The sequence below is a fragment of the Salvelinus sp. IW2-2015 genome, linkage group LG17, assembly GCF_002910315.2.
Source record: "Salvelinus sp. IW2-2015 linkage group LG17, ASM291031v2, whole genome shotgun sequence".
NCBI classification, from domain to species: domain Eukaryota; kingdom Metazoa; phylum Chordata; class Actinopteri; order Salmoniformes; family Salmonidae; genus Salvelinus; species Salvelinus sp. IW2-2015.
Window position 1 is genome coordinate 12,515,838 of NC_036857.1, and position 22,504 is coordinate 12,538,341.

The following is a 22,504-nucleotide window of genomic DNA, read 5'->3' on the forward strand; positions in this document are numbered from 1 at the left end:
TAAAAAGAAAGCTACAGTCAACAATTTAATATTCTTTTAACATAAGTATTGAAAGCAAGGGTAGAATGAGAAAATACTTAATTACAATTCCCCGAAAATTCACAATTCATTGTCTCTAACAATATAAAATAAAACACATTAACTGTACATATTTACAAATCTCCAAGTGTAGAAATTGCATAATCTGCTTCTTTTCATTTAAATAAGACATGCCAGCATTACTGGGCTGTAATAGTGTATAGCACAGCGATCTGAAGGACAATTAGAGAAAGTACAACTACATCCCACCCAAAAATACATTGAGTTAAAAACCCACACATATCTCACACTTTTTCATCAGCCATTCCCCTGTGAAAAGACCTAATTGAAATGTGCATCGTTTACTAAACACACCACAGAGAACATACAGAGGGGTGTATCACAAAGCATGATCACTATATAGAGCAAGGTTCTATAAGAAAGCTTATCTTGAATGTGGGTTGTCGGAAGTGTCGAGTCTTGCCAATTTCACATCTATCTTTATGAACTTGAAAATGTGACTTCAGATTATTTAGGCAGTACACTTAGCTGGCTAACTCATCTGCTTGGTGATACACACACAACCCCCCCCCCAGGTAATCTGATTCTAGATCTGTGGTCAGGGGCAACTTCTACCTTGAGCATCTTGAACACCCAAATGTACACAATCCACACGCACACAGACATCATACAATCTCAAACAGAGCGCAAATGTAGGTCATTCAAGTAGATACTCTTATCCTGACTCACAGTAAACACACTGAAAAACAGTGCAGTTTTTTGTAGACATAATTCTAACACTTACATCATAATGGATCTCAATCAATCACAACGTCAAGCAACCACACAGACTTAAGAGGACCTAAGTGAAAGCATCCACATAACTATTTTTCATTTTTTCATCTAGATCACTCCCATTCAAAAGGTAAGAGGTTGGCATGACAATATATTAGTGCAGTTGAAAAACAGAGTGGGGGAGCTTGGACAATAAAAAGCAGTGATAGGGGTGGGGTTGGGGTGAACCTGCTCCTGTCACTGTCTCTGGGACCTAGCTCCCCGCCGCCTCCTGCCCCGGACCGACCTCTCAGGCTTCAGCAGCACCACCTACAACACAGACACACATCACATCATCATTAGCAGTCTGGACGGCAGACACTAAGGGACAAACTGCACTGCTGTTAGAAACTGAGACGACGCAACACGCACTGATATAATGGGTCCAATGAAGTTAAGGGTTGTGGGGTGGTCTAGTGTTTTACCCTGGGTTTAGGTTCCTCTAGGGCTGGAGAATCCAGTTCTCTGTAGTCCTCTAGCACATTCTGTAGCCTGAAAATGTTTTAAAACACACACAATAATATCAGTATATTTACACTGGTATTACATTTCCTTGTTCTTTGGAAAAGTGGCAGTGTTATAAGTGCCATCGAGAAGATGGACAGAATAGTAAATCGGTGCTCATCGTTATCAAAGATTCAAGTACAGAATCAAAATGAGCTCACGTTTGTTTCCTTTTCCTGCCTCTTCTGGCTCCCCCCATTTGTGCAGTTTGATTCTGAAAGGGAAAAAGGGCACTGAAATCAATAAGGCACAAATTACATCAATCTTTCACTGCTTGTAATGCAATATGCAATATTGTGGCTAAATGGCATTTTTAGCCATGCAGTGGTAAACAAAATGACCTCCTTTGGGCTTGGAGGATGGTTTTAGGGATCCTTTATGACTGTGTTTAAATCAGGACAACTAAAGGAAACAGCAGCCAGACTCACCCTGCCCTGCTCCGCATGCTGTAGACCCCCAGTCTCCTCCTTGGGGCAGCTGCTCCCGTCTCTAGGACTCTGGTACCCCCCTGCCTGAGGTCTGTCCCCCTGCCGATCTGACATAGCCTGGCTGTACGAGTCTGTCTTGGCTTCCTCCAGGTAGATGGGAAGCAGAGGAGGGTTAGTGTGACACTCTGGGAACTCCAACTTGTTCTGCGGAGGCGTGGTGGAGCCATCGTTGCTGGGTTTAGGGGTTCCCTGAGCCGGGGAGTGGGCTGCCTCCATATTGAGCCGGGACAGGTCCGGGTTCCTCAGGGTGCAGGCCTGCCGAGGGCTCAGGGAGAGGGGGGCACTGGCCTGAGGGAGGAGAGCGGAGGGGGAACGGCGCTCCCCAGGGTAGGAGGGCGGTAAGGCACCGAAGGCATCCGCCCCAGACTGAACTGCTTCCTGCTCTTTAGCACTGACCTGGAGGAAGGAGGTGTAGATAGTGTCCATGAAGGAAGCGTAGGGGTCCAGGACGCTCACCACGGAGCCCTCTCCACGCTGGGACACGGGGGCCAGGGGGGGACAGGGGCTGGGCGCAGTCTCTGGGGTAAGCCGATTGGCTGGAATATCCTCCTGAGGGGAGGAGCTGTCTGTTTCCTGTAAGGAGATTGGCTTTTCTCCCTCTGAGGGTGGTGCCATGTTGAGCTGAAGAAGGAAGATACAGATATTTCAAAAATCACAGGACAAGGCTTGTGTCAGGAGTGGGAAACAATGGCCTGTGTGGTCCAGTGGTTATAGCCGTTGATCCCGACACACATGTATGCCAGAGTCGGCATGGGTTCGAATCCGTCACACTGCCATTTTACTCCCCCTCCCTTCCTCGGCCTTTCCAACACTTTACTACTATCTCTTCAATAAATAAAACAATTAACAAAAGGAGTGGGACTGCGCCACTCCTAAAAAAATAAATAAGTGGAACACAACAAGTACCTGGATGTTGTTGAGGAGGTTGATGGCCCCATTAGGGCCCTGGAGCAGAGGCATGCCCAAGGCAGAGGCCTGTACGGGGGGCAGGAAGAGAGGGCCTGCACCTAGCCCCAGAAGACTGTGGAGGCTGGTCAGAGCAGACAGGTCTCCTGCAAATACACATGGTTCATCATTAAAACAGTTTGTGAATGAGATAAGGTGACATTCTAAGCAATATGTAGGTAATGTACAAGACATAGCTTTGTTGTAGCTGTTCCCCAAGTTTGTAAATAATTCACTATTCATAAAGTGAAATGTAATAGAAAAGACTACCTATGATTCTGCATTTGTAATTGACAACAAAACCTTGATATTTATAGCAGTGTAAATGAATGTTGCTGTGACTAACCTAGAACCCCTGGGTTGAGGAGAGTAGGCAGTAACTGGTGGAGGACAGGGTTGTCCTTTCCCTGGACAGACAGGGGGATTAGGGTTTCCATCCCCCCATCATGGCCTGAAGCTGACACCTGGATGGAGACCGGATCAAAACATCAAACTGACATCTCTAATAGAGATACAGTGTTAACTATTTGACAAGGGAAAACTACAGGGTAGAGGACCAGGCTAAGGGAGAGAACCTACCTGAGGTGGGGGTTGTTGGGGTTGCTGTGTTAGGGGGAGATGAGGGGCAGGCGGGAGGCCAGTAGAGCCCAGGGCAGCAGTTAGCAGATCAGGGCTGAGGGAGAGGAAGGCCGGGGGAGGCAGGGGGGTGGAGAGCAGGAGCGACTGCAGGGCCTGGAGAGGCCCATCGGCTGGAGGAAGCAGGCCCTGGAGGGCCTCAAGGAGCCCAGGGCCGGGGAGGGATGACGGGTCCAGGAGTCCAGACCCTTTATCCAGAGACAAACCGTCCAACAGGGCTGGGATGTGCTGCCGGAAGGGAAGGTCCAGGCTCAGCTGGCCAAGCCCAGACAGGGGCAACATGGCAGTCTGCTGCTGGCCTAGTAGCAGGGAGGCCATGAGGAGAGCCTGGAGGCCCAGTTTCTCCCCCATCCCCAGATCACACTCCTGGCCTGGGGTAGGTGCAGCAGAAGGGGGTAGCAGTGGGTTCAACAGACCCAGGAGATTCAGAGGCAGCTCTCCCTGACCTCCCATTAGACAGGGGAATAAGCTAAATGGAAAGTTGTGGTTCAGATGGGCAGTCTGGTGTTGTTTCTGCTGTTGCTCTTGGTGATGTTCATGCTGTAACAATAGTTGTTGTTCTGATTGTTGTAGTAGTTGTTGATCGGGCAGTTGATGGTGTTGCTGAGGTGTGTTGGAGATGGGGAGGTGACCCTGCTGACCGCCAATCCACAGGCCCAGGGGCAGAGAGCCCAGGATGGTGGGGTCCAGGAGGGAGGGCAGGCCGGCCGTGGCAGACAGAAGCTGGAGAAGCTGCTCCTGGCTCATGAAGGGGAAGGCTTCAGCCAGGGGTAAGGAGCAAGTGGAGTCCCCCAGAGCCTGGGGGCTGCAGCCTTCTGGGGGTTTGGTCACTGTGGAGCCCTGATGATCAACACTCTGAGGCTCTTGCACCCCTAGAGAGGATTGGAGAGAACCAGGATTAACGGCCTGAGGAAGGTTATTTTTCAAAACAGACAGTACTCAACAAATATTAACACGTCTAATGAAAAATGTGTGTATTTTCCTAGGCCTCGGGTAGCCTAGCGGTTAGAGCGTTGGGCCAATAACTGAAAGGTCGCTGGTTTGAATACCTGAGACAATGTCAAAAATCTGTTGATGTGCCCTTGAGCAAGGTACTTAACCCTAATTTTCTCCAGTGGAGCCGTACTACTACGGCTGACCCTGTAAAACAACACATTTCACTGAACCTATCCGGTGTAAGTGACAATACAATATTCCATGATTTCACCTATTTAGAGACATTTTAAAAGTTTATCCTCACCTGTAGTGTTGTTGCCGGTGGTTCTGTCCAGGCCCCCCTCCCCAAGAGGTGTGGTGGAAGAGGCTGCCAGCAGTGCCAGCATGTGGTTACTGAGATCCAGGGGTCTGGGGGAGGTGGTGCTGCTGTAGCTGGTGACGCTGCTGCTATGGTTGGAGGTGGAGGTGCTGTTGAGACCAGGGCCTAGTGTTGACATGCTCTCCATCTCCATTGATTCACTGACTTCAGGAAAGGCCTGGCCCATGGGTGACTGGATGGTGGTGGCATCCATAGGTTGGTTTTGGGCCTGCCACAGCCTATTAGGGGTGTGTGGGGTGGGCGAGGGGCTACTGCGATATTGTGCTGACTGAGCGTTGGACAAGGCCATGGAGGGAGACCGTCTCTGTTTGGGACTGGTCCTCGTATGTGGTCGAGACGGAGACTGTGCATTACCTCGCCTGGACTTTGACTGAGAGGGAGAGAGGGGCTGTAATGGGCCTTGTGTGGTACTGTGATGAGTGGGGGACTGCATGGGGAATGGTCTGATGTTTAAATGGGAGGGCGAGGGAGACTGCCTGGGGCTCTGCCTCATGCCTCCTGTACACTGTCCAGAGCCGGGCTGGGCTCCAGTGGCTTGAGCGTTCTGCACACTGAGCAGGTGAAGCAGAGCAGAGAGAGGCTGGGTGGGGGGATCCGGTTGACCTGCCATGATTGTTGTGAAATCCAGGGCGCCGTCAGGCTGCTTCTGGGGCCCTGCGAGTGTGCCAGAGTGCCGGACTGAGAGCCTTAGGGCCTGGAGGTGGTTCTCTAACATGGCGGGGTAGGGCGAGGCTGAGGTAGAGGAGGGTTGAGAGTGTGAGGAGAGGTTGAGCACGTCGCCGGGGGTTCTGGGACTGGTCATCTGGGACTCCTTCAGCATGCTGAGCACTGTGGGCGAACGCCGCTGCCGCTTCCTGTGTGATGTCCGGTCCGTACGGGAGAGGTGAAGGGGACTGGAGGCTAGGGGCTGGGAGAGGGAAAGCAGGGGGGAGGCTGCAGGCAGGGGCCTAGCGATTGAGGGAAGGCTGTTGTGTAAAGTGCTGTTTGTTACCTTCAATTGCTTAGACTCCCTCGAGACCTCCAAAGAGAGGGCTGAGTTGAGGATGCTGCGTGAATTGGAGCTCTGGTTGTGAGTCATCTGGCTGGCCAGCTGGGCCTTGGCTGCTGCCGAGAGGAGGCTACTGGCAGGAAAAGAAGCTGGGTGGGGTTGCTTCTGGTGGTTCAAGAACTGTCCAAGAGGCAAACCAGAAGGACCAGCACTGATCTCCATGCCTGAGGCAGAAGCAGGTGCCTTTGTGGGCCTCCCAACCTTTTCAAGAGCTAGAGAGAGGATATGAGGATTGTTTTGGTTGCTCAGTGAGTTTGAGTGAAGGATGTGATTATTAGTGCTACTGTTGCCTGAGTTCTTAAACTGCTCTAAGATGTCCTCAAGCTTGTATTTTGAGAAATGGAGGATAGGGGACCCCCCTGGTATAGGAGAGTGTGAAGAGGATATCCTTCTGGGGGGGTAGCCACCAAGCACCACCCCTCCCACCCCCTGCTCAGAGTGAGCGGAAGAGGCGGAGGGGTGGCGTGAGCGCTGGCGGGGAGAGGGGCAGTTCATACTCACAGAGGGAGAGGGGGAACATGAGGGGGACAGGGGAGACCCAACGATGATACCATGTTGATGACTCTGCCCTCCCCTCCCCAGTGTCCCAGGGGAGGAGGGAGGAGGGGGAGAGAGGGGCCCCATATGAGGAGATCTGAGGGCTTCTGGAGTCTGTGGTGCCCTCTGACCCTGACTGAGGTTCTGAGGCGTTGGTGTGCGTGGGGACCTCTGAGGTGCCCCATAGCTGGAGAATGGAGAGGTGTTGGGGGGGAGATTGAGAGGAGGTGGCAGTCTCCTCAAAATATCAGGCGTGTGATAAGAGTTAGTGCTATTGTGTGAGAGGGGTGAGGAGCCATTGTAAGAATACACAAGTTGGGGAGAATTTTTAGGACTGCCACAAGAGTTGGGGTGGAGGTTATTGTTGGGCCTGGACTGGACTAGATGGTGTTTGGAGGTGTAAGTGCCACGTTCTTTTTCTTCCCTGTCCACTCTCATCCTCTTAGGATCTCTGTTCTCCATAATGCCACTGGTGACCTCTGCAACAACAACAACAAAACATCTACATTAGAGCTGGTACAATAATTGTATAATAGTGTAACCGACAATTATGGACAATAACCATGAACTCACATTTTTCTTCATCATTCTTAATACATTAGTAGGGGGTGAGATTCAACTTAATTTTCAAGTAGATATAGTTTACCCAATAGCAGTTTTTAATTATTTTTACATGAAGTGGGTAAAGTTGGTAGCCTAATCATTTTACGAGAAAAACGGCATGGTCGGGAGTAGAAGCTTCCTTTCCAAAAGTTCCAAGCAGTCATAACAATTCGTTTTGAGACGGGTGTCACCAAAGTTGTGTTGTATTCATAGGTATGTCGTAGCTCCTTTTCAAAGATGCAGTATTATAATACATTACAAGCTCAAAACATTTTTTGCAAAAAATGGCAATTACAACAATAACCATGGCAATTAATTGTTACCCAAAATCCCATAATTGTCACAGCCCTAACCAACATGATTGATTACATTTCTGAGAGCAATATTTGAATAGCACAATGTAAAATGTTTTGGTAACTAACCATCAATAGCTGTTAGATGATCCTGAAAGCACTTCATTTCTGTTACATTAGATCTATTCATTTTTTTGGCGCTGACACAGTGCCTTCATTAAGTACTCACACCCCTTGACATTTCCCACATTTTGTTGTGTTACAGCCCAAATTTAAAATGTATTAAATTATGTTTTTCAAAATTGTTAAATAAGTCCAAAAGTATTCAACCCCTTTGTTATGGCAAGCCTAAATAAGTTCAGGAGTAAACATTTGCTTAACAAGTCACATAATAAATTGCATGAACTCGGTGCAATAATAGAGAGTTTAACATGATTTTTGAATGACTACCTCATCTCTGTACCCCACACATACAATTATATGTAAGGTCCCTCAGTCGAGTAGTGAATTTCAAATACAGATTCATCCACAAAGACCAGGGACGATTTCTAATAACTTCCAAAGGGCACCTATTGGTAAATGGGTAAAAATACAAATAAAGCAGAGAATGAATATCTATTTGAGCATGGTGGTTATTAATTACACTTTGGATGCTGTATCAATACACCCAGTCACTACAAAGATACAGGCGTCCTTCCTAACTCACTTGCCGGAGAGGAAGGAAACCGCTCAGGGATTTCACTACGAGGCCAATAGTGACTTTAAAGCAGTTAATGGCAGTGATAGGAAAAAACTGAGGATGGATCAACAACATTGTAGCTGCTCCACAATACTAACCTAATTGACAGAGTGAAAAGAAGGGAGCCTGTACAGAATACAAATATTCCAAAACATGCATCCTGTTTGCAATAAAAAGAAACATAAGAGAGCTAAGCATAGGTCAAATCCTAGAGGAAAACCTGGTTCAGTCTGCTTTCCAACAGACACTGGGAGACAAATTCACCTTTCAGCAGGACAATAACCTAAAACACAAGGCCAAGTATACACTGGAGTTGCTTACCAAGACGACATTGAATGTTCCTGAGTGTCCCAGCTACAGTTGACTTAAAATCAGCTTAAAAATCTACGGCAAGACTTGAAAATGGCTGTCTAGCAATGATCAACAATCATCTTGACAGAGGTTGAAGAATAAAAACATTTTTTTTGCAAATGTTGTGCAATCCAGGGGCCTGTTGCACAAAAGTAGAATTAAGACATCCGGGATAAATGACTCAGCTGAGCTCAATGAAGCCAAAACATGTGCGTCCAGGCTTAATTGGTTGCACAAAGACCAAGCCAGGATGAGCAGACACGGATTCATTAAGCCAGGTGAAACCAATCCTGGATAGGTGCGCGCTCACGGCTCACTCAAATAGACCCCGCCACAGATCACAGATTAACTGATTTACCATGGCAACTAGAGCCGCGTACTTTTCCCCGTCGGAAGCACAAATCCTCATGGAGGCATACGAGGAGGTAAAAGATATAATTAAGAAGAAAGGCAACACCGCCACAGTGATAAAGCAAAGAGAAAAAGCGTGGCAAAGTATTGCAGACCGCCTGAATGCGTAAGTAGTGCACAATTACACACTCACCGCTTCGCTGAAACATCACAATTACAATTCAAATATTTAATTCACATCTCCAAAAATGCAGTTGTACTGTAATTATGAAACGGTTAAATTTTTAATTGAAATGCACTGCAGATATGAGTGAAATTGTGTAAAGTAACTCCATCACACTGTATAAAGCTATGATAATTTTTTTGATATTTTTACTGAAAACAAGACAAAAATACCAAGTAATTTTTTGCAGTGTGACTCCATTTATAAATGTGTGTGTGTGTGTGTGTGTGTGTGTGTGTGTGTGTGGTGTGTGTGTGTGTGTGTGTGTGTGTGTGTGTGTTGTGTGTGTGTAGATTAAACATGAACGGGCCAAAACGGACATGGCAGCAGGTCAAAATCAAATACAAGAACATTCTGCAGAATGGTATGGTCCCTGACTAATATTTAACAAAGCACAAGCATATATTGTACCCAGAAGGTGCCTGCTCACACATTGTCTGTACTGTTTTAGCAGTGAAAAAGAATACCCACAGACAAGGCACGGGTGGTGGGTCACCAAAGGCGACCTTACCCCAGCAGAGGACATGGCCTTGGAGCTAAATAAAGGCAGGCCCGTCTTAGAGGGGATCCCTGGGGGAAAGAGACGAGCATAGGTTCCTCCCAAGATGCCACCCGCTTCATTCAAGGTATGTCCTTCCATCCTACATGGGATACAACCACATCATATTGAATCAATTTGGACTGTCTGACTTTGGTTTACCTATTGCCTTGCAGTGTCTGGCAGCACTGTGTTCCTGTTAGAGCCACCAGCACAAGCACCAGACGATGCTGATCCAGTGAGTACTCCATCAAAGGCATACTGTAGGCCTGGCATGTCTTGTCTACTAGCTTCAATATGAATCCGATTAAATGTGATAGGGTGAAGGCCCCAGTGCAGCAGCAACAGCAATGATGGAGACGATGATGAGGAGGCGACCATCTCTCTGGATTCCAGAAGGCATGAGGTATCATGTTAAGACTGTGAAAGTACTATTTACTCTACAATGGTGAGGAGTCCTCATCAAAATCAAAAAATCTAATTTATTTTACAGGACCCAGATGCTATACAGTGGGAAAACCAGCCTGGCAACATAGTGCGTATTAATAAAAGGACACCACATCCTGCCAAATTCCAGCTGCGCTAATTGTATTGTGTTCACAGAGCTCACAAGCTATCAGAAAGTTGTATGGCAACCACCTCCGCGGCCAAATAGAACTGGCAGACATAGACATTCATACAAGAAGAAAAGATGGAAAATCTTGCACTGGAGTCCGAAATAAAAAAGAGGACAATTAGGAAACTGGACCTTGAAATAAAAAAACTTGAGAGGGAGGTGAGATATGCCTTCAATGTACACTGTATGCTAACTGTAACACAAATGTATTAATCATTATTTTCTTTCCTCCCCAGCTCCAAGAAGATGACACAGCTCAAAATAAAAATTAGGTATATTCTCGTAAAGTCAAGTGAGCCATGACATATGAGCTCTTATTGTGAGCACACAGGACGGTGGCATCTTTCTAAGGTTTTTTTTATTTTCCCAGCAATCAGTACAACCAAGTCATCGTTATAAGGCATCGCCCTCTTTTGCCACCCCCCCAGCACCAGGTGTGGCCACTAGCCTATATGAAGGCGCCCAAAATTGTGTGTTCCTTTCTGCTCTGACAATGGCATGCCCATTCGTGCGAGATGTGGTGGATGAAGAAGCACTTGTGCTGAGGAGAGCCTTCAGGCGAGAAAGGGTCTTCAGGGACCCGGTTGGACCCACTGGCCTTCCCTGATGACCATCTATATGAAAGATACAGGTTTCTGCAGATGGCATCAGGTATCTATGCAGACTACTGGTCCCAGGATTAAGCACCGCACTGCACGGAGCCATGCACTGAGTGTGGAGCAAATGGTTTGTGTGGCCTTGCGCCTTTTTGCTAGTGGAGCCTTCCTGTACTCAGTGGGGTGCAAACCGCTGAACAAGGCCACAATTTGCCGCACAATAAGGAGTGGTGTGTCTGGCTATCAAAGCATTAGCAGATGTCTTCATCTCCTTCCTGGCCACAGAAGACTCTGTGACATCAAAGAGGAGTTCTATAGGATTGCAGGTAAGAGGATCTACAAATTACAGGACAACTGTTAACACATAGTAGGATACTCATTACTTTGTGTGACAGGTTCCCCAATGTCATTGGTGCAGTGGACTGCACACACATAAGGATAAAAGCCCCCTCAGGTGCCCATGAGGCCGATTTGTGAATAGGAAATCCTTTCACAGCATTAATGTTCAGGTGAACATAACTTTTTGAATATGTCCATTGACGAACACTCTGCATTGCCAGTGATGTGCATTGATTGGTGTAATATTCCTCATCTTATGATTTCAGATGGTCTGCAATGCTGACTGTGTGATCAGCAATGTTGTGGCAAAATGGCCTGGCTCAGTCCATGACTCCAGAATCTTTCGGGCCTCTGAAATCTATCAGTGCCTATCACAAGGTAAGCCACACAACCCCTATTTATAACCATCATGGCTGTGTCAAGAATATCACTGTGTTTATGAGGTAGTAATGATGAGATTTTGTGTTGACAGGTGAATTCTCTGGTGTGTTGCTGGGAGACAGGGGTATGGCTGCCAGCCTTTTCTCCTGACACCTTTCACAGACCCCCAGGAAGCACAGCAGGCCTACAACCAGCCCATGCCAGGACCAGGGCCAGAGTTGAAATGACCTTTTGGCCTCCTGAAGGCACGCTTTCACTGCCTTCACAAATTAAGGGTCAGCCCTGTTAGGGCATGTGATATTACTGTGGCTTGTGCTGTCCTCCACAATGTGGCCTGCCTGAGGAAGGAGAGGGCCCCCAGAGTGCCACCAGCCATGGACTGGACAATCCGGCAATCTTCCCTGATGACGACAGTGGTCGGTGCTGAGGGACCAATATGTGTGAATTATTTTAGTTAGTATGTGTGCTTTCAATTTTGGTTAAATTATGTCCTGCGGTGGCAGAGGAATTGGTTTTTTTTGGGTTCGTTTTTTGACGAATTTGGCCTCTTATGATGTTTGTGCGGGTATACTGTGTGTAATACAAGGCTGCAGGGAGGCTACTGCATCCATTCATTTGTCTGTTCAGTTGATGGTATGGATTTGTCCTGCATTTATTTTAGTGTGCAGACATGCAGGGTGTTGTATATACAGACCTTTGAATGTGTATGTATCATTTTGTATAATATGCTTGGATTCTGTGCTTTCCATCTTTGTAGAGTCACTGACTTCAGTTTCGAAAGGAGCTGATGGTTACCTGCTTTGTTTTGTCCTTATTCAATAAAGGAACATAATGTTACACATTGTGTTTTTATATTCATATGGAATGTGTATTTGTTATATGACAGAGTACTAGGGCCACACTGAGAAAAAGGATAAATCATACATTTATGAGGCTGGTTCTTTCTGCAGAAAAGCTACATATGTTTTTACAGTTTTGATACTTATGACAATGTGATACTTAATATTCTGGCACATCAGCATGTCTTTGTTTATGAAACCATACTGAAGTACAATTTCACGAAATGCCCCACATCTGTCATTTTAACAACTGTCCTCCTTTAAAACAACTGGTTACAATATTATGACTTGTGTTTTTTTCCCCTCTGTGCCCTAATATTCTATCATTTTATATATAGCCTTATAGTCTATGGGAAACTGTAAATTATCTAATGATAGCAACATCATTTTTTTATCCAAAATCATTGAAATTAATGATCACAAAACGTTTAAATAATAACAGTGGGTCTAGTTATATGTGTCAACAATGTATAGTGAGCAGTGAAATAACTATTGGTTTCCATTTGTGGTGACTGCTGACTGACATTAGGGATGAGATTAAATAGATCCTGGAATTTAGCCTGGTCTGGAGCAGGCTAGCTCCACAGAATAAATCTCCATGGTAATTTATACCATAACATATCCTCCTGCCCCCTATCCATCTTTAGTGCAACCGGATTACGGATCAATTGAGCCAGGATCACCAAGATATCCTGGCTTAATCCCTTATCCTAGTTTTGTGCAACAGGCCCCAGGTGTGCAAATCTCAGAGACTTACAGAGAAAGCGATTACAGCTGTAATCGCTGCCAAATGTCATTCTAACATGTATTGACTCACGGGGTTGAATACTTACCTAATCAAGAACGTTTTTTTCTTATTTTTTTTTCTTCTAAATTTTATTCAAATGTTTGAATTTTTGTTCCACTTTGACAGAGTATTTTGTGTAGATCGTTGACAAAAATGGCAATTAAATCCATTTGAATACCATTTTGAACAAAATTTGGAAAAAGTCGAGGGGTGTGAATTCTTTCTGAAGGCACTGTATTTACCTGTGTGATGGGCAACATAGGGCAGTTGTGAAGCCTGCATACTGCGACAGAGCGCTGCCATGGCAACCACTTTCCTCCGATGGTTACAGAGCTTTGTCATGTCCTGCTCTGCCTTCCCCACCGGCTGGCTGTGCTGTTGAATTTTGACCCCTAGGCTAAAGTTAAACACCTGCAGAGACAAAGGAACATACATTCAGCAAACCCCAGTCAAAACCGTTTGTGAGATGATAAAAGTGAGATGTAGAGGGAGTCACCTTGTGGATGACCAGCGGACACTCCAGGCCACACTTGCATGTGCCATCGGTCAACAGATATGACTTAACCTCTTCCAGTGAAGACAGGACTGCGCCACTTGGACTGTAGGAAAGAACAGGGATGCAGGAGATGAGTGATGAAATAAAGGGAAGGGGAAATCAAATATATTTTACAATTCCCTGCTCCAGACCAGCTTTTGGGAAATGAAAACATTATAATGGCTCATATACGCTCATAACACAAGTATAAACAGTATTATACCCGCCTGTGTTACTGAACTAGCTTACCTGACATACACCACAAGCCCGTCCTTCGCTCTCCTCTGCCAGCCAATGGGGACTTGTATTGCCACAGTGTGAACTCCATCCTTGTCTCCACTGCCACTCTCACTGCCTCCCATCATTTTGTAAAAACTGCTTTGCAGCACCTTTGGGATAGAAGAAGCAGGAACAAATGTAGAATGAATACATGCTTTGATGAACAACTATTACGACCACTATACTGAGATTCTGACGTCAATGTTTTCCCACAAAAAGGACAACCAGAGTTCCAAATCGTAGAAACCAATATAAAGTCTCCAACATAAAGCATACCTGATGATAGCCCATTCATCGATGCTAACTACCTTTAGCACCTATTGTGGATAGTATCTTCTGGCCAGGGGAGTTTTGTTAAGCTTGTGCTAAACGTTTACACACATCACTTGCGGTACGGTTTTGAAAACATATCTTATCTTTCATATCTGTTAGGAAAAAAAGAAGGTTAAATTACTACACACCTTTATAGGGTTGGGGTTCCCACACGGCCATATTTCCATGTTACAGCGTCTGTTTACGGAAAACAGAGTCGACCAACTGTGCTAATTAGCTATCTGCGTCTCCGAACACCTGTGTAAACGGAAGACGGACGCCACAAACTTGTCACTGAAAAATACTGCTGGCTGCAACTGTGTTAAAACCAGTTAAAACAGTGTACAGTAAGTATATATTTTGCATTTGTGAAATTATTTTGATGTGATATGAAAGTAGAGGGCATTATGTTTCTAGAATCGTACCGCAACTGAGAATCCATTCACGTTTAGATGGGAGTATTTTGCTGTTTTGGCTGCCAGAGGCAATTCGCCTCTAAAAAGAACATGTAAGGTCCTTGGACTTGGAGTAACGTTAGGCTCTTTTAGTCTGTTATTGGGCTAGCCTGATGAGTGAGGAAGGATATAATGTTCTCAAGCCTACCTTGTCATCTTTGAAATGCCAAATATATTATTGGCTATGGTATCCACCGTTTGAAGGCCATTGTGTCAGGGGAGAAGCACACACAGATTCTGCCAACCACCCTCCAACACCTTGCAGAACTCTCCAAGAACTAACGTTAAGTCTTCTGACCCTGCTTCAGAGGCCAACTCCTCCAAAACTCTGCAGCTGACACTAAGGCCACAGTTTGACTGCAAAGAAGATTGAGATAGACCTGACGTTAGAAAGCCCTAAAAATAATACGTGAAAATGATGAACAAAATGAATCTCTCGATTCTGATTGTTACAATAACCCCACACAAACGCAGCCACATAGCATTCGAGGAAGGGGATGCATATATTAGGATAGGCCTAGTAGTGGTATTTCAATTGAGTGACGTATTATCAAATAGCTACCTAGATAGTTAACGTTAGCGAGCTAAATGAGACTGGTTGTGTGTGCAGCTGGATGTTGAAATTAAAAGGGAAAACAGCATTTGTAACTTGATAATAGTTATCTAGTCCACATGAACACTATACTTGACAATATAGCCATTACAGAAACGGCACATAAAGTTAAATCACAGTCACAGCAATGATTGTCCTACATAGCTAGCTAGGCTACCTTTATCCAACTAACGTTAGTTAGCTAATGTTGCAGTCTAAAGTGTCGTAACAGCTTGACAGACACACCTTGCAAAATAGTAACATTTCAATAATGAGAACTTGGGGGGAAATTGTTTATATATTGTCATGCATGCTAGCTAGCTAACGAGCAATTGTGCGAAATGAATTCTACCATTCTGTTCTCAAACAAGGTCGCGAAGTTTTTGGAGTCTTCTCCAGTAAGCTCGCGGGAGAACCCCGGACAGAGTTAGCTAGCTGGCTTACTAACGCTAAATTGTTTTGGACGTTAACATTATCTAGACAGACAATGTGGTGATCAACCCGCCAATGCAAATTATTTGCGCCATCAATCAACTATCCGTCTGTCTAGCTGCATCTGCCCGTCTCGTTAAAAACAAAGGACAATAATGCTTCATTTTACTGCGCCTATGATCTCGGGGCTAGGCTAACGTTAGATGGCTAGCTAGCGTTGACAGAAATTTACTTGATTCTGGAGTGTCCCAAGACCCAAGGATGTCTGATCGTGTCGCCAAATTATTCAGTCGTTATCTCCAGACACTGTTCGATCAAGCTGGTGTATGTTCAGCAAAAATGGAGCTCATCCGATGCACCTTTTAATCTCTATTTCACAGTTATTATTTTTTCTTGCAGATTCCGTGCAAAAAAAAATAATGGAGTTTTCTATGGAGCATGCGCACTGGGGCGGCGAGGGACTATTGTACCCACAATGCAACCGGACCTTTGTAGTGGTAGCCGACGCGACCCCCCAGATGAAGAATAAACTGGCCATGGTTCTCTGTTCTTCAACTGGGCTGGGGAAAAATAGGCTTTTGTAGAATGTCATGTTTTCTTCCATGGATTAGCTACCTCTACTACCATCAGTGTTTTACAATACAATAATGTACTTTTTCTTAATATGTTATGTAGATCCTCTCCTTATATATAAACTACAAGTTTTTCTTTATGTTTAAAATGTTCTTTAACCTGGCAGTACAATGAAGATAAACATAGCCTATTTCCATTCCATTCCTTTGTCAGTATTTTCCATAGAAATATAATTATTGTTGTCATAACGATGTTGACAACAATGAGAGCAACTGAAACAATACTGATTATGCCTGCAGTTTGTACAGTAAGCCAACAGTTGGCTGTGTGTGTCTTGGTCTGTCCTCTCAGGCTGTGACAGGGGTCTGCAGGGTCATGGCTAGAAGGGATCCAGCTTGTGTCAAGTTAACATCAAAAGTAATTTTTCCCCCCATTTTAGTTAGACAAAGCTGGATCCCATCTAGCCATGACCGATCTACAGGGCCAAGGAATGGGTGTGAGTATCGGATTTCCCCTCGTCACTGGTACCCAGCTGTCTCACTCACTCAAACTGATGCCTGCCTTTACAGTTCCTCACTCACTCACCCCTCTGCTCTAACCACTAACCATTGGATCACTTTTTGGAAATTACCTGCATAAAGCTGAAAAGGGATATATCAATCAAGAGTTGGAATGGTTCGGAGGCCTCCGGTGTGACAGGTTGCTCATCACACATGAAAGGAAACTGGTAAAGAAAGCCTTTTCCATACATCCACATACCAGATTTAATTTCTTCATTGACTGGACTAGCAACCAGTAGGACCAAGTATGTCTAAACTGTAACTATATTGCATGCCCCTTTTTTGTGTATATGTGTGATCTGTTCAGCTTAGTCTTTTTCTAAATAGATATCATATATTTTATCATTTAGATATATAGCAAATTCTTTAAGTTTCATTAAGAGGGGACTGAAATGTCAAATCCTCACTAAGACTGATCCTGGTTTTATATCATTGTAATTTTTCAGAATCTCTCAGCTCATGCCCAGTCTGGCAAGGCACCCAAATTTAGCCATGATGAGATTGAGTTACCCTGCCCCAAAATAGTAGAGTGGACGAGTATATTTTGGAGTGTGTGTGTGTGTGCAGGCTTGTGTGAGTAAATCATCTCCCCCTCCCCCCATTACTACATGCGAGAGGAGAGGACATGATTGGGTCACGTGTCTCATTAAAATGGTCCCATTCAAATTGAGAGCCAGTGTTTCTGTTCCCCTAAAATGTATTCTGTCTTAGGTGGGTAGCACTGCAGGACGAGAGTGAGAGCTCACACACTACACCATGGCCCAATATGACCAGTGAGTCTGCTCTCCTGTTGCTGAACTCAATACATAGGATATTCCTTTTTAATAGTTTTACCTGGTTCTAAACTAAACAACGAGGGAAAGTATTAGTATTAGATTATTCATTGCAATAGTCATGTAAAACTTGGTCAAATGTAAACCTCAGCCACCGTAACAATACTACTGCAATATCCGCCCTTAAATATATGTCAGATATCCTTGTTTGTTGATGTTGCTTAATGGTCTCTGTTTGTTTCTCTGAGTTAGACTGGAAGATAAACATTCTGTGGATATCCACGATAACCCCACAGCCCCTGACAATATTGTGAAAGAAGAAGACAATACTGTGAGTAGCATGACAATCTGCCACTGTTGGTAACACCATCCCTCAAACAGTTTAAAATAGCAGCCAACTAGGATGGTCAAAATACAGTAACCTCATTAGTTTAATATGTGAGGCTCTCTGCTCCCCTATTTATATTCTGCAGTAAGGTGACACTGTGGGCTAAATCCACAGAGCTTTTTTAATTGACCACTTACTCTCCAGAAGTAAAATAATGGTTTCAAAGGAAATTTTTGTACAGTGCATTCGGGAAAGTGTTCAGACCCCTTTACTTTCCCCACATTTTATTACAGCCTTATTCTAAAATTGATGAAATTGTTTTTTTCCTCATCAAGCTACACACAATACCCCATAATGACAAAGCAAAAACTACTCTTTAGAAATGTTTGCAAATGTATCAAAAATTAAATACTGAAAGCATCTTTGGCAGCGATTACAGCCTCAAGTTTTTTTTAGGTATGACGCTACAAGCGTGGCACATCTGTATTTGGGCTGTCATGAGCCTTTTACTGAGGAGTGGCCACTCTACCATAAATGCCGTATTGGTGGAGTGCTGCAGATGGTTGCCCTTCTGTAAGGTTCTCCCACCTCCACAGAGGAACTCTGGGGCTCTGTCAGAGTGATCGGGTTCTTGATCACCTCCCTGACCAAGGCCCGTCTCCCCTATTTGCTCAGTTTGGCCGTGCGGCCGACTCTAGGAAGAGTATTAGTGGTTTCAAACTTCTCCCATTTTTAAGAATGATGTAGGGCACTGTGTTATTGACAGTGGTGTAAAGTACTTAAGTAAAAATACTTTAAAGTACTACTTAAGTAGATTTTTGGTGTATCTGTACTTTAACTTTTACTTTACTACATTCCTAAAGAAAATAATATACTTTTTACTCCATACATTTTCCCTGACACCCAAAAGTACTCGTTACATTTCGAATGCTTAGCAGGACAGGAAAATGGTCCAATTCACACACTTATCAAGAGAACATCCCTGGTCATCCCTAATGCCTCTGATCTGACGGACTCACTAAACACAGATGCTTTGTTTGTACATGATGTGTGAGTGTTGGAGTGTGCCCCTGGCTATTCATACATGTTTAAAACAAGAAAATTGTGCCGTCTGGTTTGCATAATATAAGGAATGTGAAAGGATATATACATTTACTTTTGATACTTAAGTACATTTAAAACCAAATTCTTTTAGACTTTTACTCAAGTAGTATTTTACTGGGTGACTTTCACTTTTACTTGAGTAATATTCTATTAAGGTATCTTTACTTTTCCTTAAGTATGACAATTGGGTACTTTTTCCACCACTGGTAAATTGGGACCTTTAATGCTGCAGACATTTTTTGGTATCCTTCCCCAGATCTGTGCCTCGACACAATCCTGTCTCGAAGCTCTATGGACAACTCCTTTGACCTCATGGCTTGGTTTTTGCTCTGACATGCACTGTCAACTGTGGGACTTTATATAGACAGGTGTGCACCCTTCCAAATCATGTCCAATCAATTGAATTTATCACAGGCGGACTCAAGTTTTAGAAACATCTCAAGGATGATCAATTGGAACAGGATGCACCTGAGCTCAATTTAGAGTCTCATAGCAAAGGGTCTGAATACTTATGTAAATAAGGTAGTTCTGTTTCTTCAGGTTATTTGTTAACATTTCTAAAAACCAGTTATTTTTGTCATTATTGGGTATTGTGTGTAAATTGATGAGGAAAAAACGAATATAATACATTTTAGAATAAGGTTGTAACATAACAAAATGTGGAAAAAGGAAAGGGGTCTGAATACTTTCCGAATGCACTGTATGATATAAATAACAATCATGATAGGAAATCATTGTTTTGATGAGACTGATTCTTTGGATTTCAATAAAAATGTTCTACCTCTAGCTGAATCAAATCAAATTACATTTTATTGGTCGCATACACATATTAAGCAGATGTTATTGCGGGTGTAGCGAAATGCTTGTGTTCCTAGCTCCAGCAGTGCAGTAATATTGAAATTTTTTCGACAATACACAGATTTAAAAGTAAACGAATGCAAATAAGAAATATATAATATATATACCAATCCAATATATATCAATCCAATCAGCGGTCACTAGGGAGGGGAAAGGAAGGAAATCTGTAAAAGTATTGAGATATAGGCACCCTCTCTGCAGGTATACTTTATTTATGAGGAGGAGGTGGAAGTGGAGGAGAAGGAGCCCGAGCCTGAGCCCGTTGTTATATTGGTGAATGACAAACCACACAAGTTCAAGGACCACTACTGCAAGACGCCCAAGTTCTGTGACGTCTGTGCTCGTATGATAGTCCGTAAGTTTTAACATTGGCCACAGTGGCTCTTGTATTTATTAATAGTATCTGTAAAGCTGAAGCTTAATAATACTGACTAGCTTCTTATAGTTCACTTTTCAACCTTTCAGTCAACAACAAGTTTGCTCTACGGTGCAAAAACTGCAAGACCAACATCCATCACTCATGCCAGTCCTATGTCGAGTATCAGAAGTGCTTTGGAAAAATTGTAAGACATTTTCAATTCATAATTTAGATGATCATTTTCTGACATCATAATGACTAAGTTGCCATTGTATGCAGTTGCCAAAAACAACAATTATTCTACATATTCATTTTGCTGTCTCTCCTATAGCCCCCAGGTTTCAGACGGGCCTACAGCTCCCCTCTATACAGTAGTGACCAGACAGATTCAGGTAAGACACTAACCATCTCAACAAGTCTTCAACTTATTTTTTACTATATGTGCTCTCTCTGCTGCTTCTCTCCTGTCTAGCCCACTCCAACCGTAACGACCCTGTGTTTGACACACTGCGGGTTGGGGTCGTCATGGCAAACAAGGAGCGCAAGAAGGGGTCTGAGGACAAGAAGAATGTGAGTGTGGAACTCTATGTCCATGGCACATATTAGCCAAAAAAGAAATGAATGACGATAAGTGGTGTAATTTACTGACAACCATTTGTATAGGGATCATAAATGGCATGTTAACCATCTTTTTCCTCCTCCAAGATGATGATGATGATGATGGAGGAAGAGGAATCCCAACAACCCAAAGAAAACGAGCAGGCAGAAGGTATTGAAAAAGGATGCGCATGTCCATATTGAAGCATGTGACAATTCAAGGTGATGCCATCTATAGTTCCACTGCATCAACTATACAGAAATACACATTATTTATTTTAAACAACGTATTTTATTTAAACAAATTGTGCCAAATGAAATGATATTGAAGCTCATCAAAGTGAATGATAAATAAACCGAAGCATAAGGGGTGGTTGGTTGTCAAGCAGTTGCTAAACAATATACAGTACTGGTCAAAAGTTTAGACACACCTACTCATTCCAGGGTTTTTCTTTATTTTTTACTATTTTCTACATTGTAGAATAATAGTGAAGAGATCACAACTATGAAATAACACATATGGAATCATGTAGTAACCCAATTTTTTTTTAACAAATCAAAATATATTTTAGATTTTAGATTCTTCAAAGTAGCCACCCTTTGCCTTGATGACAGCTTTGCACACACTTGGCATTCTCTCAACCAGCTTCATGAGGTAGTCACCTGGAATGCATTTCAATTAACAGGTGTGCCTTGTTTGAGAAGGAATTTCATTCCTTCTCAATGCGTTTTGGCCAATCAGTTGTGTAACAGACACAGATGTGTAACAGACACATCTCAACATCAACTGTTCAGAGGAGATTGCGTGAATCAGGCCTTCATGGTTGAATTGCTGCAAAGAAACCACTACTAAAGGACACCAATAATAAAAAAAGACTTGCTTGGGCCAAGAAACACGAGCAATGGACATTAGACCAGTGGAAATTTGTACTTTGGTCTGATGAGTCCAAATTTTAGATTTTTGGTTCCAACCACCGTGTCTTTGTGAGATGCAGAGTTGGTGAACGGATGATCTCTGCATGTGTGGTTCCCACCGTGAAGCATGGAGGAGGAGGTGTGATGTGTGGGGGTGCTTTGCTGGTGACACTGTCAGTGATTTATTTAGATTTTAAGGCACACTGAACCAGCATGGCTACCATAGCATTCTGTAGCGATACACCATCCCATCTGGTTTGCACTTAGTGGGACTATCATTTGTTTTTCAACAGGACAATGACCCAACACACCGCCAGGCTGTGTATGGGCTATTTGACCAAGGAGAGTGATGGAGTGCTGCATCAGATGACCTGGCCTCCACAATCACCCGACCTCAACCCAATTGAGATGGTTTGGGATGAGTTGGACCGCAGATTGAAGGTAAAGCAGCCAACAAGTGCTCAGCATATGTGGGAACTCCTTCAAGACTGATGGAAAAGCATTCCAGGTGAAGCTGGTTGAGAGAATGCCAAGAGTGTGGAAAGCTATCAAGGCAAAGGGTGGCTACTTTGAAGAATCTAAAATATATTTTAAATAGTTTAACACTTTTTTGGTTACTACATGATTCCATGTGTTATTTCATAGTTTTGATATCTTCACTATTATTCTACAATGTAGAAAATAGTAAAAATAAAGAAAAACCCTTGAATGAGTAGGTGTGTCCAAACTTTTGACTGGTACTGTATGTATGTCAACCTTTTCCCAGACTAACCAGAATGACATCCAGTACAGAACAAAAAATGTATATCTTACACTGAATGTCAAGGAGCGACGTAAAATAAATGTAATACT

The 22,504-nt window shown here is 43.8% G+C and overlaps 2 protein-coding genes and 1 long non-coding RNA gene across 9 annotated transcripts in view; 2 read left to right on the forward strand and 1 right to left on the reverse strand.

Moving 5' to 3' along the window:
• Positions 1-16,045, reverse strand: LOC111976489 (methyl-CpG-binding domain protein 5). 4 transcript variants are annotated; one of them, XM_024005340.2, is made up of 13 exons: positions 15,819-16,045; positions 14,711-14,919; positions 13,766-13,905; positions 13,478-13,580; positions 13,224-13,392; positions 4,666-6,804; positions 3,369-4,297; positions 3,136-3,253; positions 2,751-2,896; positions 1,785-2,465; positions 1,518-1,570; positions 1,278-1,344; positions 1-1,122 (listed from the first exon to the last, which is right to left on the reverse strand). In XM_024005340.2, the coding sequence occupies exons 3-13, from the start codon at positions 13,879-13,881 to the stop codon at positions 1,051-1,053; spliced, it is 4,593 nt and encodes a 1,530-aa protein (XP_023861108.1). In that variant the 5' UTR covers positions 13,882-13,905; positions 14,711-14,919; positions 15,819-16,045; the 3' UTR covers positions 1-1,050. The 4 variants fall into 4 exon arrangements, with proteins under 4 accessions (XP_023861108.1, XP_070303969.1, XP_023861107.1 ...); XM_070447868.1 differs by lacking the exons at positions 14,711-14,919; positions 15,819-16,045 and adding an exon at positions 14,257-14,337; XM_024005339.2 differs by lacking the exons at positions 14,711-14,919; positions 15,819-16,045 and adding an exon at positions 14,257-14,337 and having other exon boundaries at positions 1,225-1,344.
• Positions 8,449-10,468, forward strand: LOC139029044 (uncharacterized). Of its 3 annotated transcripts, none has more exons than XR_011481290.1 (6): positions 8,449-8,828; positions 9,179-9,249; positions 9,337-9,511; positions 9,600-9,829; positions 9,917-10,198; positions 10,276-10,468. It is a non-coding gene; the product is annotated as an uncharacterized lncRNA (long non-coding RNA). The 3 variants fall into 3 exon arrangements; XR_011481291.1 differs by having other exon boundaries at positions 8,739-8,828; positions 9,179-9,511; positions 9,600-9,661; positions 9,744-9,829; XR_011481289.1 differs by having other exon boundaries at positions 8,739-8,828; positions 9,179-9,511.
• LOC111976490 (SH3 and cysteine-rich domain-containing protein 3) overlaps positions 14,361-22,504 on the forward strand; it is a 13,670-nt gene continuing 5,526 nt past the window's right edge. The window contains exons 1-9 of one of the 2 annotated variants that reach the window (XM_024005342.2): positions 14,361-14,454; positions 15,986-16,964; positions 17,431-17,492; positions 17,745-17,823; positions 19,984-20,137; positions 20,248-20,345; positions 20,472-20,532; positions 20,613-20,710; positions 20,846-20,909. In XM_024005342.2, the coding sequence (XP_023861110.1) occupies positions 17,476-17,492; positions 17,745-17,823; positions 19,984-20,137; positions 20,248-20,345; positions 20,472-20,532; positions 20,613-20,710; positions 20,846-20,909 (571 nt within the window). In that variant the 5' untranslated portion in view covers positions 14,361-14,454; positions 15,986-16,964; positions 17,431-17,475. The remainder of the gene's footprint in view (positions 14,455-15,985; positions 16,965-17,430; positions 17,493-17,744; positions 17,824-19,983; positions 20,138-20,247; positions 20,346-20,471; positions 20,533-20,612; positions 20,711-20,845; positions 20,910-22,504) is intronic. The other variant, XM_024005343.2, reaches the window with a different exon arrangement.

Coding starts and splice junctions, on each gene's coding strand:
- LOC111976489 (XM_070447868.1), bottom strand. CDS start 14,295: ATGGAAATATGGCCGTGTGGGAACCCCAACCCTATAAAG. Junction 13,906..14,256: donor GGAACCCCAACCCTATAAAG/GTGTGTAGTAAT, acceptor TCTATCCCAAAG/GTGCTGCAAAGCAGTTTTTA. Junction 13,393..13,477: donor GTCCGCTGGTCATCCACAAG/GTGACTCCCTCT, acceptor TTGTCTCTGCAG/GTGTTTAACTTTAGCCTAGG.